General features: G+C 41.5%; 2 protein-coding genes across 5 annotated transcripts in view; one reads left to right on the forward strand and one right to left on the reverse strand.

Annotated features, from left to right (window-relative positions):
- The window catches only part of ssh2a (slingshot protein phosphatase 2a), a 45,929-nt gene extending 40,194 nt beyond the window's left edge, over positions 1 to 5,735 (forward strand). For all 4 annotated transcript variants that reach the window (XM_052106613.1, XM_052106614.1, XM_052106610.1 and 1 more), the window contains 2 exons: positions 2,249 to 3,152; positions 4,033 to 5,735. In XM_052106613.1, the coding sequence (XP_051962573.1) occupies positions 2,249 to 3,152; positions 4,033 to 5,316 (2,188 nt within the window). In that variant the 3' untranslated portion in view covers positions 5,317 to 5,735. The remainder of the gene's footprint in view (positions 1 to 2,248; positions 3,153 to 4,032) is intronic.
- Positions 5,736 to 7,018: 1,283 nt separating this feature from the next.
- Positions 7,019 to 23,406, reverse strand: part of ankrd13b (ankyrin repeat domain 13B) — a 46,615-nt gene continuing 30,227 nt past the window's right edge. Inside the window, exons 8-15 of the mRNA XM_052106628.1 lie at positions 19,088 to 19,169; positions 18,354 to 18,418; positions 15,112 to 15,248; positions 14,767 to 14,924; positions 14,197 to 14,373; positions 13,778 to 13,941; positions 11,410 to 11,486; positions 7,019 to 9,726 (exon numbers count right to left, since the gene is read on the reverse strand). Of these exons, the coding sequence (XP_051962588.1) occupies positions 9,531 to 9,726; positions 11,410 to 11,486; positions 13,778 to 13,941; positions 14,197 to 14,373; positions 14,767 to 14,924; positions 15,112 to 15,248; positions 18,354 to 18,418; positions 19,088 to 19,169 (1,056 nt within the window). The 3' untranslated portion in view covers positions 7,019 to 9,530. The remainder of the gene's footprint in view (positions 9,727 to 11,409; positions 11,487 to 13,777; positions 13,942 to 14,196; positions 14,374 to 14,766; positions 14,925 to 15,111; positions 15,249 to 18,353; positions 18,419 to 19,087; positions 19,170 to 23,406) is intronic.

Genomic DNA, 23,406 nt, shown 5'->3' on the forward strand with positions numbered 1-23,406 from the left:
GTTTTTATTTCTATTCACACACCCCAAGCTACTCTGTGCATTTTATGAAAGATCGGTTACCACCCTTAGTGACTCACTGACGCAAAAAGTGATGTGTGTGATTTTACGATGCTAAAATTCTTTCTGTACCATTTTGATATGCAGAGACAAATATAAGTAAATTCATATGTTGATTTTCCTGAACACTGTAAAACTGCTGCGCTACCCAGGAGAAATATGGCTTTAAAGTTTTTTCATTACTTTGGATTTGAAGCTGTGGATTTTTGTTATCAGAATCTAATGGGGCTTTCACATGACTCGCATCAGCGCTGCAGAACACATTGAAGTGTATCGAGGAAAGTGTCAGCATTGCCCCCGGAGTTGCATTGAGGTTCCTTCAAGCTTGTAACGCTGCACAAAAATTTGAACTTTGACCCCATTGCCGATGACCTTTCAATGTGTCAGCAAATGATTACCAGACAATTAGCTTGTATGCAGTAAGTCTGTCTTCCAGTGATGGTCCAAAGTGATTGACATCTTTTAGAGGAAATATCAACAAATATTTAAAAATGTACAAAACATTTTTGACTTCCGTTCAGACTTAAGAGGTCTGTTCCAAAACTTGGTAAGCTGCCTTGCTGTCTCCTGCTTACATAGGTGGCTGTCTTTAATGCCAGCATCCATACTGAAATGATGCCTCATATGAGAGCGATTTGAAGCAGCTCTACGCATCATTCAAATAGTGCTCCTCACGCTAAAAGCATGTCGATACAGGTGACAGAGGAACAACGTGATACACGGAGCATAATAAATGCGCACAGTGCACACGCATGTTGAGTACAATATTCATTTTCAGTTACAGTTTTTTAATGATACTTTTCAGTATTAAGTGAATAAGTATATTATACAAATTTCTCTCACTTTGTCCGCCATCTTGGATTTATTTTTCCAGCTCAACACGGTGCATTCTGGGATCACCTACCCAGGGATGGATACATATGATGATACCTAAAAATTTGACCAAAATTACAATTTTAAGCATAATTAAGATACCTAACTTTTGGAACAACCTTCGCATTTTGAGTGCACCTGTGATGTCTTAAAATGCTCCCTCCGAAGGAAGCTCACTAGGTTTTGGACCAGACACAAGGTTTTCGCACACTGGATGATCAAAAATAGAAAAAATCCCATGAACTTGCATTGAAAGAATTGGCCAAATGCTTTTTTAATTCAAACTCCAACCGTCAAAACTTCAAATGTAAACAAATCCACATAATGCTTTTAATCTACTTTAAGTTTGTCTTTATCTCTATCGGTCTAGCTTCATAGGCAAGAAGAGGCTTTGTCAAGCCAAAATCAAATTTGGTCTTTGCCTAACCAATTACTTTCTGCAATCAAAGCAATTGTCAGTGTATTTGTGTCTTCCTAACATGTTTTCTTTTCTTTTTACCCATTTTTTTTCTCCCCAATTTGGCATGCCCAAGTCTGTCAAATTCCTTGTGGTCCCGGTGGTGGAGGACGAATCTTAGTTGCATCTGCACACATTTTATCACGTAGCTTGCTGAGCGCACTACTGGTGGATGCTCATGTTATTCACCGTGCCATCCACGCGCAGCTCACCCCGTGCCCCATCTTTAGCGAAAACCACCATATAGCGACCACGAGGAAGGTAACCCACATGACTAATTTGCCTAGAAATCAGGCCAATTGGTTGCCAAATCAGCACACCCTTTGGTGGTAATCAACATCTTTGTTCGCAGAGCTATACAGGCCCCCAAAATACATGTTTTCAATATTTACTGTGCACAGCTGTCACTTTCTTGCCTTGCAAACTCATAAAACCTCCCCTCCGTGATGTTGTCTTCAATGCTTCGTTTAGCAGAGCGTTGAAGCCCCAACATGAGTCATGTGGCCTCTTTAGAGACCCGATTTCAGTCATAACTCAATTTTGACAACAAAATTACTGCATTTTGTCTTTGCATTGAATTGCGGCTCTGTGGTGCTATCACAACATTGTTTGGTTTGTTTGAGCATCCTGACCTACAACATAGTAAATTAGTCTCATGAGTTTGAGTTTGGGGTGGGACTATCTAGTTTGACCAGTGGCAGATGGGGGAAATGTTTGGGAAACCTATTTGGAAAAGTTTGGTGATGCTAGTAGTGCAAAACTTACACACTTTTACCTTAAATGTTTACATTGGATTGACTGTTCTTCTAACACACTTGTGACTCTTTCTGTCTCTCTTGCATGCTTGATTGGTTCCTCCAGCAAACAGAGGCATAACAAGTTGTGGCGATCCCACTCAGACAGCGATTTGTCAGACTTTCATGAGCCACTCTGCAAAGCACCCCGTTCGCTGGACCGCTCTGACCCTTACAACAACAATGATCCTCCCTCCATCCAGCAAATGCTGGGCATGGCTGTATTAGAAACACTTAGCGATACACAACCCATTGTGGGCAACACTCACCTCAAATCCCCTTCTCACACCACCTCCGATGATTCGTCCAAGGATAATCATCTGGTCTCTGAGCTGGCATGCGAGGACCCCTTTCTCCTGCCTCTTCCCAGGCAGCGGGCGGCAACAGTGGTGCCTGAGCAGAATATTGCAAAGAACTCTCGTATGAAAGTAGCAGTGACCAGGCCTGTCGCTCTTCCTCACCCTCCTCCCTCTTTTCACATCCTCGCTCCTTCTCCTTCACTGGATGAGAGCGAAGGGGATACAACTCCAGAACTTGGCGCCCAGTCATCTCATGTGCTTGAGCCAAAAACGGACTCTGTTGAGCTGTCGCTAGACACACCTTATCAACATGACTCTTATCAAGTGTCGAAGTCCACTATGTTGCAAAGCCTAGAACTGAGTCTGGATGCTGTCAGCAAAGATGAAGGGAATCTTCACTCTCCGAGCAAGCCTGAGGCTGATGGCCCCTCAGTGGCCCCTGTTGTGCTTGAATTTGGCTCCAGTGATGATAACAACAACCATGCTGATATAGGAGTAACAGATGTGTCCCGTTTCAGCACAGATAGCATCGACTTCTTTAGTGCCAGAGAGAAGTTCCTGTGTTTGTCCCAGGACAGTCAGCCCCACTTGTTTTCTGAAGCGGCCCCTGTGTGTGTATCTCACTCCAGATGCACCCCACCCTTGGAGGACCACAGTGAGGGAGCTGATGAGGTACGAGTTGGCTTTCACTTCAAATAAGTCAGTAGGATTGCATTTCCTGTTTTAGCATGCCTGAAAAAAATTGGCATGCTGAAACATAAATGACAGTAAATCTTGTTACAGGAAGTGTAGGCAAGTGCAATGCTGTTTTCTGCTCATGTAAACCAATTGCACTTATGGAGGTTAAAGGAATCCTTCACCCAAAAATGATAACTGTCATCAATGACTTACCCTTGTGTTATTCCAAACCTGTATCCTTCCAAAAGATGATGTTGAACAGAATGTCCCTGATGCTGCTTTTCCATACAAAGACAGTGAATGAGACAGATAACAAAACTGACCAAAAAATTTCCACATATTCCAAAACTTCCAAAGCCATAGAATGGCTTTCTCTGCAGAACTGAAAACGCATACTTTTCAGATATATATTATACAAAAAGTAGTATGTCAAAATGAGTAGTATGTCTGAATCTTCAGAATTCATGAAACGGTAGGCAAGAAATGCCTGGATGACCTACTAAATCCTGTGAGACTCTTAAGTGCGCATCCACTGGACCCTTCACTCTCCTATAATACCACAGGAGCTGAGGGACGGTAATATTTGGAGAACCACAAGTAGGGCAGCTCTTTGAAATGTTAAGTGCTACCATCCCCATTCACTGTGGTTGCATAGAAGAGAGCACCTGTGACATTCTGCTAAATATGTGTCTTGTGTTAAATGAGAAAAAAGGAATTCATATGGATTTAGAACAAAAGCATGAGTAAGTGATTTGAGGTTGAACTAACCCTTTAATGTGGTGAGCTGTGTAATGAAAGTAAAATAGAACAATGTGGGTTGTAAAAATATAAAATAGTCCCTTTTGTAATCAGTTTCTCCTTTTTTCCTCCCTAGTGTCACGCCCACTCAGAGACCAGTAGCGATTCAGAGCTCCACCACCCTCACCATGACAACAGTGTGTCTGTGCGTCATATAGTTACTGAACTGGAATCCATATCACACACCTGCAGTCCGCCACTGGCACACACCTTGCATCAAACTGCAACACTGGAGGAGGTAGAAGAGGAAACTTCTTCAGCTTCTCATTCTCCCTCCGACAGGCCCTCAGGTTCTGTGCGCCGGGCCACTGAGCAACTGGAACTTCTCCTTCGTCAGAGTAAAGAGGTCCCTTCCTCTCGCTCTCCTCTTCGATCCCCTTGTTCAGACTGTCCTCAGTCATACTCCAGTCAGCCAGAGGGCACTGTGGGTCCAGCTTGCCCTGAGCCCATAAAGAATGCAGATGGAAACGGAGATGTCACTAAAGTTCTTGATGATGAGGATTCAGGGATAATCCCTGATCCATCCTTCTCTGTGAATCTAGAAGGGAGTGTTTCTGTAGAGGCCGACCAGATAACTTCGAACCCCACTCTGGAGCACAGCTCAGCTTCTTCATCTCTGCTGTGGCTGGAGGGTGTGACCGAGCTTGAAACGGACGTTGATGACCCATTAAGGTCCCAGGGTCGGCTTGCACGTAGCAGTGAGGACTTGCAGAAGATCCAGGAGACTCTCAGAGAGCTCCAGGCATTTTTATATGAGGCTGGAGGACTTGGGCAGGGTGAGGAGAACCAGTTGCCCCAGAGCCAGTGGGATTCAACTGAAGGTGAGCAACGCTTAGAATCCAAAGCGCATGTGGCATGGCAGAGAGCCATGGAAATTGAGGCCCGCATCAGACAGGCTGGCCTCACCCCTCCTTCGCTCATGAAACGCTCTGCGTCCCTTGCTAAATTGGACCGGCTAGAGCTATCTACTCATGACCTGAGTGACTGGGACTTCCACCCTGCCACCACAGGCCTTTATCATCCCTCCTCTTTGTCCTTATCCACCTTTCACTCCCTTCCACTCACCCACAGCCATGACGATGCCCACAAGAAGCAGCGGGTTCTACCTCAAAGCCCTTCCTCCCCTGAGCCCGCCCTTGAATTGAAGGAGGGTAGCAGGACTGAAGGCTCAGCCCACCTTTTGCCCTCATGTTCACAGCAATTGGGGGGGACTGGGCCCCATGAACAGACCCCCATCCAACCCACCATTTCTGTGTCCACGCGACAACAGCAACAGCATGTAAAGTCTCACCCCGTTCGCCGTTTCCGCAAAGCAATGGACAAGAAAAAGACTGTCACTGTTTTGTACAACACCATGTGACGATTACTGAATTTTTACATGCCACATTTCTTGGCGTGAAGAACTGTCTCAGACTGCAAGCAATTAAAATTTTGTTCAATGATGTCCAAGCTAAAGTTGATGATGTATGCTACTGTATGTGTGAATGAGGGCATGTGTGATCGAGTGTCTATTTGTGTTCAGAGTCTGTCAAGTAGCAACTTAAAACAAGGGGGTTGTTTCCTAAAACATGCACTTTACTCTCTTGTTTTTCTTTATTATGGTTGTTTTATTTATTTTTTTTAGACAGCATTTTTATTTCAATATTTTTGCACTGGCTTGAATGGTACAGTTGACTGTATGTCTGACAGCATGTGAAGTCATGATTCTGTTTGAAACCAAGGTAAACTTGATATAAACCATTTTATCCTGTGCTTTAGCTGTGTTTATAAAGTAATAAAACTGCACTATTTTTATTCATTTTAGTCAATCATTCTGTTGACAGGTTGATGCATCAAACATATCACCAAGAGTGCTTAGAATTGGCACATTATTACATAGAGAATGCAACTTTCAAAAGAAATCGTTTAATCTCTACAGATGAGATTTGCTATGAACAACAGTGCCATCATGTGGCGAAGAGCAATAGTGCAGCATGATGTAATGCATCGTAGGGAGTGGTTGTGCACTGCTTTCCTGAAATGTTGTCTCTCTGTAACCAAGATTTTTGCTTACTTTATTTATTTATTTATTTATTGGTGGTAATCAACAGTATGCCACAAATGCTGTCGATTGAACTTGTATTGAACCTGGAATATTCCATTTAAGTGTCTATGATTTCCAAGTCCATTTCCATGTGAACACGTGGCTGTGATGTTATATTGAATGTTCTCCTCATGGGCTAGACTGACACGGATATAATATTCATTGAGGGTGACTCGTCACACAATCAAAGCTTCATTAGACTGCTGATTCATACAGGAAACGGTGCAGTGACACTTAAAACATACAAAAATAATCGTGGTAATGAAGGTGTTTACTATGAACACTTCGTGAATGGCACAAATCAAAAGCTTCAAACTCGTGTTTAAACCTGCTGGTGGAAAATACCACCTGTCGGTTTGAGGAACATTGCATATTTAGCAAGCCTATGGTTCAAATACATGGTTTTATCCAAAGTTATTTACAGTACACGCTTATTGCAGGGACTCGCTTCTGTGGATTTCAGTAAAGACCTAAAGGCCCGTTCAAACCGGACACAAACTTACGCTAAATAAAACTAGCAGCGCCGAGAACGACGACCTGCGTGAAGTTGTCTCGAGACGCGTTTTAAAAAGTTTGTTAAAATCTGCACGGGAGCAATTAACCGATTAATTGAAAAGATCCGATGCAAAGATTCGTGTACGCATAGTATTTCTCTTCTCATGAACTTACCCAAGGTGAGCGGATGTCAATGAATAATAAGTCTGTTCTTCCTCACACGCTCGCTATCCAGAGGCTTCAAAAGACATGTAATATAATGCACAAGTCATATGGGCCACTTTTATAATACGTGTTTGGTTTATTTTTGTCATTTTGGAGATTTACAGCTCCAGTGTCTCATTCGCTTTCATTATATGTAAAAAAAAGACAGGGTATTCTTCAGAAATTCACATTTAGTGTTCCAAGGGGTAAAAAAAAAAACCCCGCAGGACTGGAACACAAGAGGGTGAGTTAATAACCGTTTCATTATTGGGTGAATTATTCCTTGATATGTAATTGCACATTCACAACACCTGACAGTTGTGTTCATGTTACATTTCGTATCCTTTATTTTGAATGCCTTTAAGTTTCAAATGTGAACAATATAATTCAGTCACATACACTATAGCAGCACTCCACACAAACCACAGCATCAACCAAATCAGGTCCAACTTTATTTAAAGGGATAGTTCACCCAAAAATGAAAATTCTCATTTAGATTACCCTCATGCCATCCCAGATGTGTATGACTTCTGCGAAACACAAATGAAGATTTTTAGAAGAATATCTCAGCTCTGCGGATCCTCAGAATTTAAGTGAATGGTGATTCAGAAATTTGAAATTCCAAAAACCACATTAAGGCAGCATAGAAGTAATCCATATGACTCCAGTGGTTAAATGTATATCTTCAAAAGCAATTTGAAAGATGTGGGTAAGAAGTCCTTTTTTTTACTATAAATTCTTCTCCGCCCAGTAGGTGGCCATATGCCCAAAGAATGTAAATCTCCAAAAACAAAAGAAGAATGTGTAAGTGAAAGTGGAGATTTGTAGTAAAGAATATAAATAAAAGGACTTAAATATTAATCTGTTTCTCACCCACACTTATATCACTTCTGAAGATATGGATTTAACCACTGGAGTCTTTTAATTTGTATGCTTTGTGCTTTTTGGAACTTCAAAGTTTTGGCCACCATTCACTTGCATTGTATGGACCTATAGAGCTGAAATATTCTACTAAAAATCTTTGTTTTTGCTCTGCTGAAAGAAAGTTATACACATCTGGGATGGCATGAGGGTGAGTAAATAATGGGAGAATTTTCATTTTAAGGTGAACTATTCCTTAAAAAGGTTTAATATAAATAATGCTCTTATAATTTTTATCCTAAAACATTGAGTCATTTCAAGCATTTCTTAAAGACTGAACCCTGGCAAGTCGGACAATCTTAATTCTTTATCAAATAAAACCTATATATTTGTTTATCAGGAGCTAAACCACTGGACAGACTTTCATTAGTTCTTTTCTTTGAAAACGTCTAGGATGCTAAAGAGATAGTTCACCCAAAAAAATTATAACTCTGTCATAATTTGCTCCCCATTATGATGTTCCATGCCTGTATGACTGACTTTCTTCAAATATTAGAGAGAATGTTAATCTCAGCCACCATTCACTTTCATTATCTGTAGGAAAAAAAGGTGTAGTAAAAGTGAATGGTGACTGAGGCTAACATTCAACCTGACAACATCTTTTGTGTTCACAGAAGTAAGAAAGTCATTCAGGTTTGGAACAACAGGGTACTAAATGATGACAGAATTTGCATTTCTGGGTGAATGATCCCATTCATGCCTTGTGCTTTTCCGTAGATGCTTTTCCAAAGTGAAGTATGGCCATGTTTCCTTCGTTTTGATCAGTTTCACCATACATCAACTCCTGAGGGTGTGTCACTCAGACCCAGAATATATTTGACAAAGGAGAAACATCTATTTTAAGATCCTCCAATAGAAGTCATTTTTTGTCTTAATTCAGGGCATTATCTCTCTAGGAGTGATTCCTCTCATGATTTATTCCAGAACTGGCACCCCTTTTGAAAGCACAATTTGATTTTTGATTAGCTGTCCCAGGAGTTCCAGTCATGAAACTAATTTGTCTGGGATAATGAGCTCTAATGGTAATGTTGAATGAAGCAATGTATGGAGGTAATGAAAGGATCTTAAACAGAAGGAAAGCTTGTTTGTTTGTTGTTGAGTTACTGAACAGAGGAATGCTTGTCATGACATGTACAATTATTAACATACACAAGACTCGATAAAAAGATGAACTTAGCACCATTTTAAGTAGAGCACACACTGCATTGAATGTGAATTATGAGTTGCATTTAGAACACAATTTATGAGTATTGCAATGAGGATCTGATTCAGATTCAACCGAATCATTTAGTCATAAATGACGTGTACCTGAAATGTATTTTTTCCCTTTGAATTTGCCTTTTTATTACCTGTCAGTTGTACCAATACAGTCATTTCTCCACTGGTTGAATTATCAGTCTATTAGAACTAATCAAAGCTCCTCTGTCCCATCTCCAAGTGCAGAGATCTTTGTGCCTTAAAAACCAAAATGCTTCCATTATTTATAATTAAAATGTGACAAAATTCAACATTACCCTCAGAACTCCTCTGTGAGCTTGAAAGAAGTTTTTTAAGAGAGCTTGGATGATGGCTTTCAGACATAAACTTAAAGAAGAGCTTTCTCAGCCATTAACACACATACAAACATTTAAAGAACGGCCCCATGCACCAAACTGGTGCTGATCAGTCAGTGGATTGCCATGAAATGGTTGTAAACTTGCAGAGTGAGGACGTTCTGAATGACTCGGACTGGTCCAAAGTCGCTGTTACCCAGTTCTATGGAAGAAGAGGGTGGGGTATTTGAGAGCGGCCAATCACAGTTCATATTGTTTACGTTACGTATCCCTAGGCATGCTCTCCCACCCCTAGTTTCCCATTAGTCCCGAGTTGTGTCACTTCTCCATGAGTGACAGCTGTATGATTCGCTGCAGTTCCTCTTCCTCTTGTCTCTGACGAAGCTCCGCCTCTTCCTGCTCACGGGCGGATAGTTCCATTGCTAGACGCAGCTGCTCGTTGTAGCTGCTTGGTGGTTTATTGGTTGGTGTGCTGCGAGGGCTTTCCAGGGGTCTGGGTTTGTGCTGTGGGGTCCTAGGTGATGGAAAAGAATAGCGTTGTGACTGAGACATCTGTAAACTAAAGAAGTCTTTGACAAAAGCAAAATGGCTAACTGTGTGAAAAATAAAGGAAAGTTGAGGACTCAATGCAAGTTAAGCTCTCGGCAGCATTAGTGGAAGAATGTTGATTACCACTAGGGCTGGTATTTATATTGCGGAATTCTTGAATTTTTGGTAGATAGCAATATAGGCCTATTTCACAATCAGTGTTGGGTGTGATCTGATTACATAGTAATTTGATACTCTAATAACTTTGTCAAAAGTGGTGTAACATTATGTTTTTCAATTCATGTAATCAGATTACAGTTACTAACTTTGAATTCAGTAAATTACTTTAAAGCACATTTATTAGGGTTAGACATATTTCTTAAAAAGTATTTTAATAGAATACATTTTAAAGAACAATTGTGTTCATATACGTGTCTGTTTGCATTTTTGTGTAAGCTTAAAGGAATATTTAGGGTTCAATACAAGTTAAGCTGAATTGACAGCATTTATGGCATAATGTTGATAATCAAAAAAAATGAATTCGAATTTCTTTAAAAAACATGAAAATTCTGGGTTACATTGTGGCACTTACAATTGAAGTGAATGGGGCCAATTAGTAAATGTTAAAAAAATCACTGTTTCACAAGTATAGCCACAAGACATAAACAATATGCACGTTAACATGATTTTAGTGTGATTAAAATCACTTACTAACTTACTTTTCTGTGTAAAATTCTTTCCAATTTTACAACTTTGTTGTTATGATGACGTAATGTTGTAAACCATAAAACGACCGTTAAAACGATGATTTAAACAACTTTACAGCTCAAATGAAACACAAGTTCTAACAGAAGAATTAATGAAAGCGCTGTTATAAAAGTGTTTAGTGCATAGGAAACATTTCTCTACCACATTTTGCCTTTGCCAAATTTGTCACCACTACATTATAATAGCTTTTGTCAAGTTGTCTACACATGTTTACTAAGAATAAAAATGGAAAAACAGAGCAAACGGTCACAAAAACTCATTTGGTGTAAAAGTCCCCTTAAACTACAGCTAAAATAAAGCACATTATGCATGGCCCTGTTTAATTCAATCGTAAGTTACATGTGGGTAAGATAAAGGGAGTCAAAATGAATGTCTTTGGTAAATCCACATATTGTAACAAACCCTGATAATTCATAAGGGAATTTATGTTGAAATCATTGCAATTACATACTTGGATGTAACACAGTACAAACAAGTTGGCAAGGAAGAGTTTTAAACTTGCCTTACCTAGTCTATTTAAATTTCAAGCCTTTAAATAACTGCATCAGTGGAGGTAGATGTGGAGTCCTATGCTGCCTAACACTAAAACCCAGTGTTCAAATTGTAAGTCAAAAGATTGGACCTGGTGTTTTATCAAAACTAGAATACTAGAAACAGAAAACTAGAATCATTTTCTAGGTTCAGCTCGACTTGCTTTAATACAGCATGAAGAGCAAACAGAGGTGAGGAGAGAGAGATAACAACCCTGGTGAATTTCTATGAGCTTCACAGAGTGCTGTATTGACAGACACGCCTGTGTCAATAGCTCCAGTAAATTAAATGGGAATGTGATGCTGTCCCTGCCTATTGTGGGTGGGATGAAACAACAGGAGACAGTAGATAGGGAATACTGACTGCAGACCTTTCGAGGCGGCTGGGGTCACAGGACAGAGTGTGTGATCCTGGCTTACTGTTGGTTAAAGCCTCCCAGATTGTCACCTACAAAGAAAGGAGAGAGAGAGAGAGGGTGTGAACAAGATTTGAATGAATCTATGAACGTGTCCAAACCAGGTGTGACACAATAAAGCAACAATCCATAAATCTAAAGATGCACTGTTAACAATTTTTACTAAAGAAAACGCTCTTTTGCTCTCCCTCAAACACAAGCATGCAGAGAGAGAAGCTTCATATATGTGAAAATTAATTAAATGAAAACTTTTACGTGCTAGTTTCAAAGGGTTTTCTTTCTTTTCTTGATGTTTTTTTTTAATCTGTCAAAATGATGGAAAACGTTTGGAATTATCCGTGAAAAAATCAGGGATGACTGACAAGCAATCTCTCACACATACAAGCGAGTGCAGAGAGAAAGAGAGCAGCAGCATATACAGTATATCAGTTAAAGATGAATAAAATGTAAACAGACTTAAACAGACTCTAGATTTAAATGTTCAAACACCAGAATGTTTCTTGTGTTTTTAAACTTGTCTTTGGCGTGCCAAGCACAGTATTTATTTACTTGTACTCAGTGACTCCAGCCAGTTCTCCTAAGCAACCAAATTGGCCTGGTTACTAGGGAGGGTAGAGTCACATGGGGTAACCTCCTCATGGTCGCTATAATGTGGTTCTTACTCTCGGTGGGGTGTGTGGTGAGTTGTGTGTGGATGCCGCAGAGAATAGCGTGAGGCCTCCACACACACAATGTCTCTGCGGTAACGCGCTCAACAAGCCTCTTGATAAGATGTGCAGATTGATGGTCTCAGATGTGAGAACTGAGATTCGTCCTCCGCCACCAGGATTGAGGTGAGTCACTACGCCACCACAAGGACTTAGAGTGCATTGGGAATTGGGCATGCCAAAATGGGGAGAAAAATAATTACTCATACTCGGAAATATGAAATAATGACACCGATACCAGGTACGAGTATTAACCCCGCAGTATAGGCCCTATACAAATAAAGCAGATTAGTATCTGTGCAGCTCTAGATAAATCGTATCTCTTACATGTTAATCTGAGTTTTTGTCCTTGCCAGCTAGCATAGGACCAAGGCAGTATAAAGCAAAGGAAACAGACAACTTGTACTAAAAAACAAAACAAGAATGATAGTAGATGTAATGCTTAAAATGGCAGCTGTAGGAATAAGTGTTGCCACCTTGGCTCTGGAAAATTGCTGGACACCTGATCAATGACAAAAACATTTTTATTAATCGTACAAGACATCAAACTTATTATCTATGATTGTTTACTTCTTTAACTTATCATATCATATATCTAGCAAATAATTCAATCAAACTATAGCATCAATACACTCAAAAACTATTTTAGTCTATTTTTAAGACATACATTTAAATTAAACTTAAACCATTCATACATTTTAAAAAAAATGTTTTTACATAAACATTTACTCAAAAAATATTTTCAAGATTTACGTGCTTCAATTTCATAACAAATTTCCAACAACTTGAAATGAGTATTCTTTAACAAAATTAAGGTGACATTTTTTTTTGACATTTTATGTTTTACTAATTTAATTCTGTTAAAAATCACACAATTCAATTTGAAATGTATGAAATTAGAATGCGAAAATCTTAAAAATAGTCTTTCCTTCTTCTTTTTTGAGTGTGGCCATCTTGAACCTAAGAGATCTTGCAGTAAATTGAAGGACATTCCTCTTTTGGACATGTTTTCCACAACATTAAAGCAATATTGTAAGTAGGCTGAAGTTTAAAGGATCTTTCACACAAAAATGAAAAATCTCAATCATCTGAACAAACCAGTTCAGTAAAATTGATCAGACTTTCTTTTGAATGCATTTGATTCTCCTCCTTGCATAGTGTGCTTATAAACCAGGGGTCATATGTCTGAATGTGTCATTGTACAAAGGTGTCTTCAATTGTTACTGGCAGGCTGAGTACCCTGGCAGGAACAACTCAAGGCACATTTCTCACATCGTGTGAAAATATTCAAATTCCGGGACATTTTGTGTCCCGAAATAGAATAAAAAAATGTCAGGATGTACGGCCAAAATTAGGGAAGATCCTGGAAAATCCTGGATGGGTGGCGACTCTAGTAGGAATGGAAGACCAGCTTTCAAGTTACAGTATATCATTCGATTACGTCTAAGAGCTGGTTGGTTTGGTTCATGGCTTAGAACTCTTTTACTGTTGTGCTCTGTTAAGCATAAAATCTTTTCATATTGGCTGTGATTTTCATTTTCACCTGGTTGGGACAAAATGTTCACATTTTTATTTTTGGAGGTTGTAAACACCTGTGTGTCTGTGATATGTCTGACCTGGTCGTACTCTGATCCAGATTCTATGAGGCTCTGCTGTATGGCATACTGTAACAAATCATCTTCCTCTTCTCTTATGTTCTGCCTCTGGTTTCCGCCTAACACGCTGTATCCCCGTGGAGCTTCAAACACACAAGGTGGGATCTCTCCCCCGCGACATGAGTCTGAATCATACACACACACATTAGGCTTACATATGCAGGTTTTAAGAGTCAAATGTATTGACAAAGTGATGTGAAAGTGCATTGCAGGCAGCGCAATAAAGAATGCAAACATTAAACATTTATACAATCAATTCTCTGGACATTAAAAATGGCAAGTGCTTTCTCTGAACATTGTTTTACTTTGTAACACCATACTTCTTAATTGACTTCTAATGATCACATTTGCCCAAAGGCAAAAAGCAGGTTGATTCCTACTTGTGGAACTAGAGCTGGACACACTGGAAGAGTCACTGCCTGGAGACGGTGTCTCTGTCCTGGGACGGTCCTTCTGTCCAACCCTCTCAGAGTCCACCCTAGGCAAACCGCCATCCTCACAGCCGTTCAGGTTACCGAAGGTGATGCGTGCATTCAGGATATGATAGATGGGAATTTCTGTGGCAAGAGGTGATTATCATTGCATTAGTGTGACATCTGAAAATGTGTGTGTTGGTCATGTTTTCCTACATTGTGAGGACCACAAATATAGTAAAACCTGACATTGTGGGGAACAGCCAAAAGTCCCCATGAGGAATGTGGCTTACAGTAATAACCATACTAAATAATGTTTCAATTAAATAAGTTAAAATCCATTAAGGTTTCTGTGAGGGTTTATAGGGTAAAGGATAGAAAATATAATTAGCTCAGTATGAAAACAATGGAAAATCCCCACAAAGATTGACAAACCACAAAGATAGACAAAACAAAGGAGGCTAGGATTACTTACAGGTACATAGTATGTTCTAACAGTACCTGCCTTTGCTTCTTCTTGCTCTCACTCTCTCTTACCTATCTTGACCGGGAATCCAGGGGGCAGGCGTAATGTGATGAAGTCCCTAAGCTTAGCAAACAGGGCATTGGAGATGGCCATGAGGTCGATGATAGGAGCCACCTGATCCGCCAGAGATAAAGGGTGTGATTCACACAGCCATAACTTAGCTTTGAACCTGGGAAAACACACATATTAGACACCTGTATGACCTCATGCAATGTTGGCAGGTTTGTTTGACACAGATGTCAGTCTGTGTTCAGGAAACCAGAAAGCACTGAAATTGTGAAAAAATTTTACTTTAAAATGTCATTGTTATTACAAATGGGGTTCAAAATGAAAGTAGTGTTAGATGAAAGCACTACCTTTGTGTTTTGGTGGTGAGGTGACAGGGCTGACCGATGTCTCTTTGACTATGACTGAGGTTTGGGTTAAAGTACTCCTCAGCCGTCAGGGCCGAAGGGTTTGTTACAGGGGACGATATCTGCTTCACCAGAGTGTGCTATAACACACAAAAACACTTATCTTGAGGCAACAGAAATATAATTAAAGGAATAATCCACGTTCAATACAAGTTAAGCTTATTCGACAGAATTTGTGGCATAATGTTGATTACCACAAAAATGTATTTAGTCTTGAACATCTTGACTACAATGAGGCACTTACAATGGAAGTGAATGAATGTAAAAATACTCACTATTTCAAAAGTATAGGCACAAGACATAAACAATATGTATGCTAACATGATATTAGTGTGATAAAATTGTGTACTTTTCTGTGCAAAGTAATCTCCAATATTACAACTTTCTTGCCATGACAACATCTGCCGTAAACCCTAAAATGACCAGGGTTGGGGAGTAACGAGATACATGTAACGGGATTATGTATTTAACATACAAAATATAAGTAACTTTTTTAAACTACAGTTACAATTTAAATAATTGGTAATTAGAATACAGTTACATTCAAAAAGTATTTTGAATATTGAAGAAATTACTTTGCATTTTATTGTCATTTGTTTCATTTAATATTTAGTCCTTTCAGATGGAAAACATTTATACATATAAATGATGAGATCTAAAGTGCATTTGAACAGCGGTGAAACACTTTCTTATAGTGTTACATTCATACGAGCAGACAGAGAAGTAAGTTTGAAGTAAGTTTGGAGCAGAAGAAATAGAAATAAATCTTGTGTAAATTGTCAGATTTACGCTAAGCTAAAATGCTATTTCTAGCCATTTTACATGCACATGTTACCAGAAACAATCATATTTTTATCAAGAAAATTATAATCATAATTATTTTTTTTCTAGTAAGACCTTTGATTTTAGAGCAAAAACGTTTTCTTGATAATAATTTTTGTATTGTTTTCCTGTAAAAATATCAAAAAATCCTTAAAACAAGATCATTTAGATTTATCTTGTTTTAGAAACAACACTACATACGATATTTAGGTTTTTCAGAGAATTTATTTTTAACATGTGTAATTTGTCTTACTGTACTGGCAGAGTTTTTATAGTCAAAACAAGTGAAATAATCTACCAGTGCTGAAGAAGTAATCCAAAGGATTTATAATACGTTACTGACCTTGAGTATTTTTTTACAGTATGTATTCTGTAATCTGTAGTGGAATACATTTCAAAAGTAACACTCCCAACCCTGAAAATTACCATAAAACTATGATTTATACAAATTTACTGCTCAATAATTCATGAGATTTAACAGATGAGTTAAGTGCTTTAAAAAAAAAAAATAAAGTAAAACATTTCTGCCTTTAAACCCACCAAAAAGCCACATTCACTTCCATTATAAGTGTCTCACTGTGGCAGGACGGAGGGTGGGGCCGGGTCGTGATCATACACACCCGGTCCCTTAAGCCTGATAAGGGACCGGATGTGTATGATCATGACCCGGCCCCGCCCTCCGCCCTGTCACACTCACTTTGACCTTTTTTAAAGTTAGTCAAAGTGAAATAATTTTTTGTGGTTATCAACATTATGACACAAATACTGTCAACAGCTTAACTTGTATTGAACCCAAAATACAGCATTCCTTTAACACTAAAAGATTTCTAAAGGCTATATAAAGTATATATTTGAAATCAAAATAGATGTTCTGTGGCTTTTAGTGCTAATGTCTATTAGCTTCAAAGCCATGCTAGTGTACACCTAAAAGTTCAAAATTCAATCATTAGCATAAACTAGGACTGGGTTTTGATACATATTTCCTGATTAAATTCCATCTCGGTTCGATTTGATGTCAATTCATATGGGTACATTTCTGTTACAATAAACATTTTACTTACATAGCTAATGTTCTTAAATATAAAGGAACCTTCTAGGCAACCCTTGCAGGTACAATTCGAAAAGATTAATTTTACCAATTATATTTTATCATTGGTTTTTCATCAAATTGGTAACATTTTAGCTTTTGAAAATTTTTCATATTCAGTTTATCCTTCAATTAATGAATTGCAATTGCATTTATTATGTCAGATATATATTTTGTTACATTTTTATTGTTACTTGCATAATTTGTACTATTTGCAAGTATTTACATTGATAGAAAAGATGTGTGTGGTTTCTTTAGCGCATTTATGTGTGATTAGAATGAAATGTTTCTTTTTTTATTGTTTTTAATCAATAACTGACTGTAGAAAAAAGAAAGGATGGATCTTGTCTTTGGACACACAGAAAGAGTTAAACCATACTTTTACTTTCAACACGCAGTGAAAGGACCTCTGTACTAATAACTTCTCCACTATACTACTCAATCACTGGTGAGTGAAATCTAAACATTTACTAACCAGTGGCTAATCATAGTCATTTTTAGTCATATAGTGTTCGATTTGGTTGCACATGCGAGTGATTAACCCGTGTATCACATAAAGGATGGGAGGAGGAGGTGGGAACTAGCTGAACAGTAAACATAAAGTTTAATGGTAAAATTAAAGCTAACATAAACAAATGTGCAGCTTGTATGTGTGTGTGTGTGTGTGTGTGTCTGTCCCTCTCTCCCTCTCTCCCTCTCTCTCTCTCTCTCTCTCTCTCTCTCTCTCTCTCTCTCTCTCTCTCTCTCTCTCTCTCTCTGCTTCCGGCCACCCCTTTATCTCACTCTCCCGCTGATCAACTGATTTAGTGCCGGCCGTGCTTCATCACTGTCTGGCCACGCCCTCCTCCTTGTCACAATAGAGTTGCCACATAGAGTGAAAGATCTATCTATCGAGATCACATAAACGAAGATTGCGTTGCATCGGGATATCGAATATTTTTACTCAGCCCCAGCATAAACATGCATTTATAATTTCTCTTCTGGGAAAACTGACCAAATATTTTAAAGACTCATTTTGCACTACACAGATTTTTGTCCAATGAATTGCTCTTTAGCATGAGAATGTCCCTCCCCAAATTCCACCTGCAACCATTAGTCAAGTAGCAAATCATGGATCATAGCTGTGATGTAATTAAATTCCATTGGCTATTTAAAAAAGTGACAAACCCTTTTGATATGTCCTGCTCAAACTCTCTCTTTCAATGGGCAATACGTTAACACAGGAAAGAAATGGGTGACAAATAATTTATTTATTTTTTATTCTTCATTCACTCACTCCATTGTTTGGGCCCACATGCTGCTCGGCAATACCCAGGAAGGACTGCAGAGGTGACTTACCACCTGAAACAAAACCGCAACACACAGTGTGTCACATTACAGCAGGCGTGCACAATCCCAAGGATCTGTATTAAATCACCACAGTGGCAGACTAGACACAGATGTTGTTTGTTAGGGAATAATGTGAATGGGCATAGAAATCTTGAATCATCATATTCATTATGAAATGCTAACCAAAGCACACACTCTCATTGTTATTTTTGAGGAGTTTATGTAAAAGGGAAAATAGCTGTTGCATGAGATTTATTGGCTTGCAATTCTGAATATATTTTTAAATGTATAATAAAAGTTAAATCCAAGAAAATTTGGCAAGGAGACAACTCAACCCATTGTAATCCATACCATAGTTACCCATTAATTTCTATAACAAATTCTTAATAGATATTTGCAAATAAATACAGAACTGATGTTTATCCACCAGCCAACTAATTATAATATGTTTTTTAAAATGCTGTGATACCTAATAAGAGGCACATGTGGAATAATACATCTGAATGTGAATGTCTGCAGTTTTCTTTCTAAAATCAACTTTTTTTACTTTTCTTTTTTTCTTCTTTAACAATGGTCACATTAATTAATTTCCCCTACACAAAACCATGGCCCCAGTATATTATGCATTGCCAACGGTATAGATTTGTGAAACAAACAGGTCAGTACTCTGATCAAACATACCTTTCGGTTTTGTTTTGTGCTGGTCAGTGAGATGGTCAGTGCGTGTTCGTGTGATCAGCTCTACGTTAGAGGCACAATAAACCTGAAACAAACACAGTGACCAACAAAGAGAACATAGGAGCTCTTTCCTGCACTTTATCCCTCTTATTCAAATGTTTAATATGTTTCTGTTCATATGCATTTCATAGCCCTGAATGAAAAAAAATAAACAAAAAAGCATCCTTCATTGTAGAAGGGAAATACTGTTCTTGGACTTGACATTTCTACTTGTGTGAAAACTTTGAGACAGCAGGTTTCTACAGTGCAAGAATTTCACGAGCATTTGCCAAGTGAAATTTACAGCATGCAAGTGTGGAAAATTATTTGGACACGCAGGTGAGAGTGACTTTTGATTAAAGCTCATGAAGTTATATAGTATAATAGTTATAGAATGAAAACATCATAATGCATCTAACACCCAATCTACATGACACGCCATGCTCTGCTTGGCTGGTTTAAAAGGAGCAGTTTGTTTTGACTGGCTCAGACTTCCAGACAAAACAACCTCAAATGGTTTTACATTGCAATGCTGTATCGTGTTCTCTTACGAGAGGTTCTCTCATATTGCGTAAGCTAGCTTACGCTACGGGAAAGATTAATCTTTTCTGAGATATTGAAGCCAAAAAATTATCCTTAATTTTTGTATCCATTGTCAACGCAGTGTGGCAGCTGCAGACCTTGAGCGGGCTAGCTAGCGAGCTCATAGGTTGCTCTGCGGCAACTGCTGCAGCCTATAGACGAGCTTGGGCGAACTCGCATCCAATGAGAGGCGTCCAGCGCTCACTGCATCAAAGCCCGCCAAAATGGGCGTGACTAGAGTGCATATAAGCGTAGTTCGTAGGCTGGAACCCTGATTTTCATCTCTTCAGCGAAGCTCTCCGCATCGCTGACCTGGAAGCCACGTCGCCGTTTGAGGGGCATCTAGCAAGCGTGGACAGCGCTAGAAGAAGCCGGCCGTCTCAGCCACCTTCAGCCATCCTGCGAAGCTACGCCATCCGACGACGTATCCTTTTATTCAGCAAGCTAGTTCTCACGAACTATTCACAAAAGAGTACGAGCGTCTTTTTCAAGATGCCTCGCTCCACTTGCGCCTCATGTCGCGCCCTTCTCAGCACAGGAGACCGCCACATCATCTGCGCTCTCTGCCTGGGACTGGGGCACGCAGAGCTCGCCCTCACTGAGGGCGGATGCGATTCTGCGAGGAGCTACCGATGTCGACCCTGCGGGCTCGACTCGAGCGGTCAAAGCAGAAACCGCCAGCGCCGCCTTACCCTCAGCCAGCGCAGGAAGAAGCGCCGCTCACAAAGGCTGCCGGAAACTGTGGTTGAAGCGACTGCCTCGCCGGAGCCTCTCCCTCGAGCATCGCTTTCACCCTCCCGCCCCGGGACGCGCAGTTGCCGCCGAGCGGCCGCACTGCTGCCATCTCGGATGACGAGCGGAGGATAAGGGCCGCTGTTCCATCATGGCTTCGGACAGCGAGGAGTGGACAGGCTCCCAAGCCTCCTCCTCAGCCCAGGAATCCAGCAGGACCCGCGCCCGAGTCGAAGGGAGTTAACACGCCTCCTCACACAGGCCGTCGACCGCCTCGGGCTTGAGTGGTCACCGCCCCTGAGCAGGCACCCAACAGACTCGGCGGCTGCTTTCTTCAAAGCCATCGCCGCTCTACACCCGCGGCCCGGGCCGCTCCCTTCCTGCCAGAATTACATACGGAGCTTGCAAAGTCGTGGAACACTCCTTTTCAGCCAGGACCCGTTCACACGTCTCCACCTCTCTCGCGTCGGTGGACGGCGCCACTGAGAGAGGCTACTCCTCCATCCCCCGGTCGAGGACTTCGGTAGCAGCACACCTTTGTCCGCCCTCCGCGAGATGGCGTTCCAAGCCTGTGCTCCGTCTAAGGCCTGCAGAGCGACTTCCGCCTATGTTGGCGCGCCTATTCCGCCGCCGGCCAAGCGCATCTGCTCTGCACTCAATGGCCGTTTTACAGATCCTACAAGCAGACCTTCTTCGGAGTGGGATGAGAAAGGCAGGCACCCAGAGGCTGTTACTGATCTACGGCGCGACAGACCTCGCCCTTCGCGCTACCAAAGCTGCAGCCCAAGCTCTAGGGAAGTGCATGGCCTCGCTGACTGTGACCGAGAGACACTTATGGCTAACACTAGCCGACATGGGAGAAGCAGAGCGCTCCACGTTCCTCAACGCACCGCTCTCTCCAGCCGGTCTCTTCGGCTCCGCGGTGAGTGGCATTGTTGACCGCTTCTCAGAAGTCCAGAAAGCCACCCAAGCCATGAACCTCTTCCTGCGGCGTCGCGCTAGCTCCTCTGCAGGCCGCTCACGTGATCAGCCTCCTGCACGAGCCTCTTCACAGCGCCCAGTTCAACAATCTCAGACTTCTCAGCGTCGACAGGGCGGCCGCCCTCGATCAGCGCTCAGACAGCCGCCGCAGACCGCCGCCCCAGCGGGCCTCGATCTAAGGTAGCGCTGAAACCCGAGCAGCCGAAGTCTTCCTAACTGTGTTGAACAAGCGGCGGCTCAGTCCGCGCGGCCGGACCACTGTCAAAGCTTTACCCCTGTCAGTCCCCTTCTCTCAGGCTACTACAGTGGTGAATTTAGCAGCCAACAAGCCGGTGACACTGCCCGCTTGCCTGCACTCAAACGCCGTTTTCACGGCGACCCAAATAAATCTTGTAAAGAGCAAACATGTCTTATGTGTAGAAAAAGTGCCCACAACCCAGTGTTAGCCCCTACACACAAGCATAACACATCCCGTGCCCCTATCAGAGCACGCTCTCATAAAGCGATTACTGAACTGCTCGAGCATCAGAGTCAATGAAGGCGCCCACAAATGCGTCTGTGCGCCCATTCTCTGCCCGCTCTGTCACACGACCAGCCCTATGTGTAGAAAATGTGCCCACAATCCAGTGTTCACTTCTGCACACAAGCACTGCATGTCTCGTGTCCCCACCAGAGCACGCTCACATAAAGCGGTTATGAACCGCTCGGCGCTAGAGTCAATAAATGCGCCCACAAATGCGTCGCTGCGCCCATTCTCTGCCCGCTCTGTTACACGGCCAGCAACCATTCCTCTGTGTGTAAGTCCCGTGCCCATGACTATGCTTGCGCATCACGTAACAGATGTGACTCTTTCCCCATTCATTCCAATCGGAAGTCACTCACAAAACAGCCTGTTCATGCTGTCTGCGAGCAATCATGCATGAACACACTAAACGCGCTCACACATTTTGTTCAGCTCTGTGTGCGGCAATCAGAGCGAATTGGCCATTCACCCTCTAGCGTTACGCTTCAAAGCGTGGGAAGCTATTCCAGGGATATCCAAGTGGGTGTTAAGCACAATACAACAGGGCTATTTGCTACAGTTCGATCGCCGCCCCCTGCGCTTCAGAGCTGGCTCGAAACCACTGTGAACACGGAAGCTTAGCGTGCATGCTTCGTTCAGAAATAGCAAGCCTTCTGTGCAAAAGGGCCATAGAAAAAGTGCCACCCTCTCTGAGCGAGTCGGGGTTTTACAGCCGTTATTTTCTTGTTCCCAAGAAAGACGGCGGCCTCAGACCCATATTAGATCTCAGGGTTTTGAACAAGGTGCTTGCAAAAGACCGTTCAAAATGCTTACAATCAGGAAACTCCTCGCGCGTAATGCGCCAGGGGACTGGTTTATTTCTCTCGATCTGAAAGATGCATACTTTCAGATTCAGATAAATCCCGTCACAGGCCATTCTTGAGATTCAGCCGGCGGCCAGGTTTATCAATACACCGTCCTTCCGTTCGGCCTGTCCTTAGCACCCGTACTTTCACGAAGTGCATGGATGCTGGCGCTTCGCACCCCTGCGGAGTCAGGGTTTGCGAATTCTGAACTATTTGGACGACTGGCTGATTATGGCTCAGTCACATATGGAGCTTCTGTCTCACAGAGCAGTTCTCCTCAGCCATCTGAACAGTTTGGGTCTTGCAGTCAATTGGACCAAGAGCTCACTACAGCCCAGTCAGACCATTTCCTTCCTGGGAATAGAACTAGACTCCGTGGCAATGACGGCTCGCTTATCTACACAGCGCGCGCGCCGTGTTCAGCGACTAGCCGCATCTTTTCAGATGAACAGCCTCACGCCTCTGAAGAAATTCCAGAGAGTGCTAGGTTACATGGCCTCAGCCGCAGCAGTACTTCAGCTGGGTTTACTGCACATCGCCCGCTTCAGCATTGGCTAAACACCAGCGTCTCGCCGGGCTTGGGCCACAGGCCGCCAGCCCATCAAGGTGACTCAGACCTG

This window comes from Xyrauchen texanus, chromosome 36, assembly GCF_025860055.1.
Source record: "Xyrauchen texanus isolate HMW12.3.18 chromosome 36, RBS_HiC_50CHRs, whole genome shotgun sequence".
Lineage (NCBI taxonomy): Eukaryota > Metazoa > Chordata > Actinopteri > Cypriniformes > Catostomidae > Xyrauchen > Xyrauchen texanus.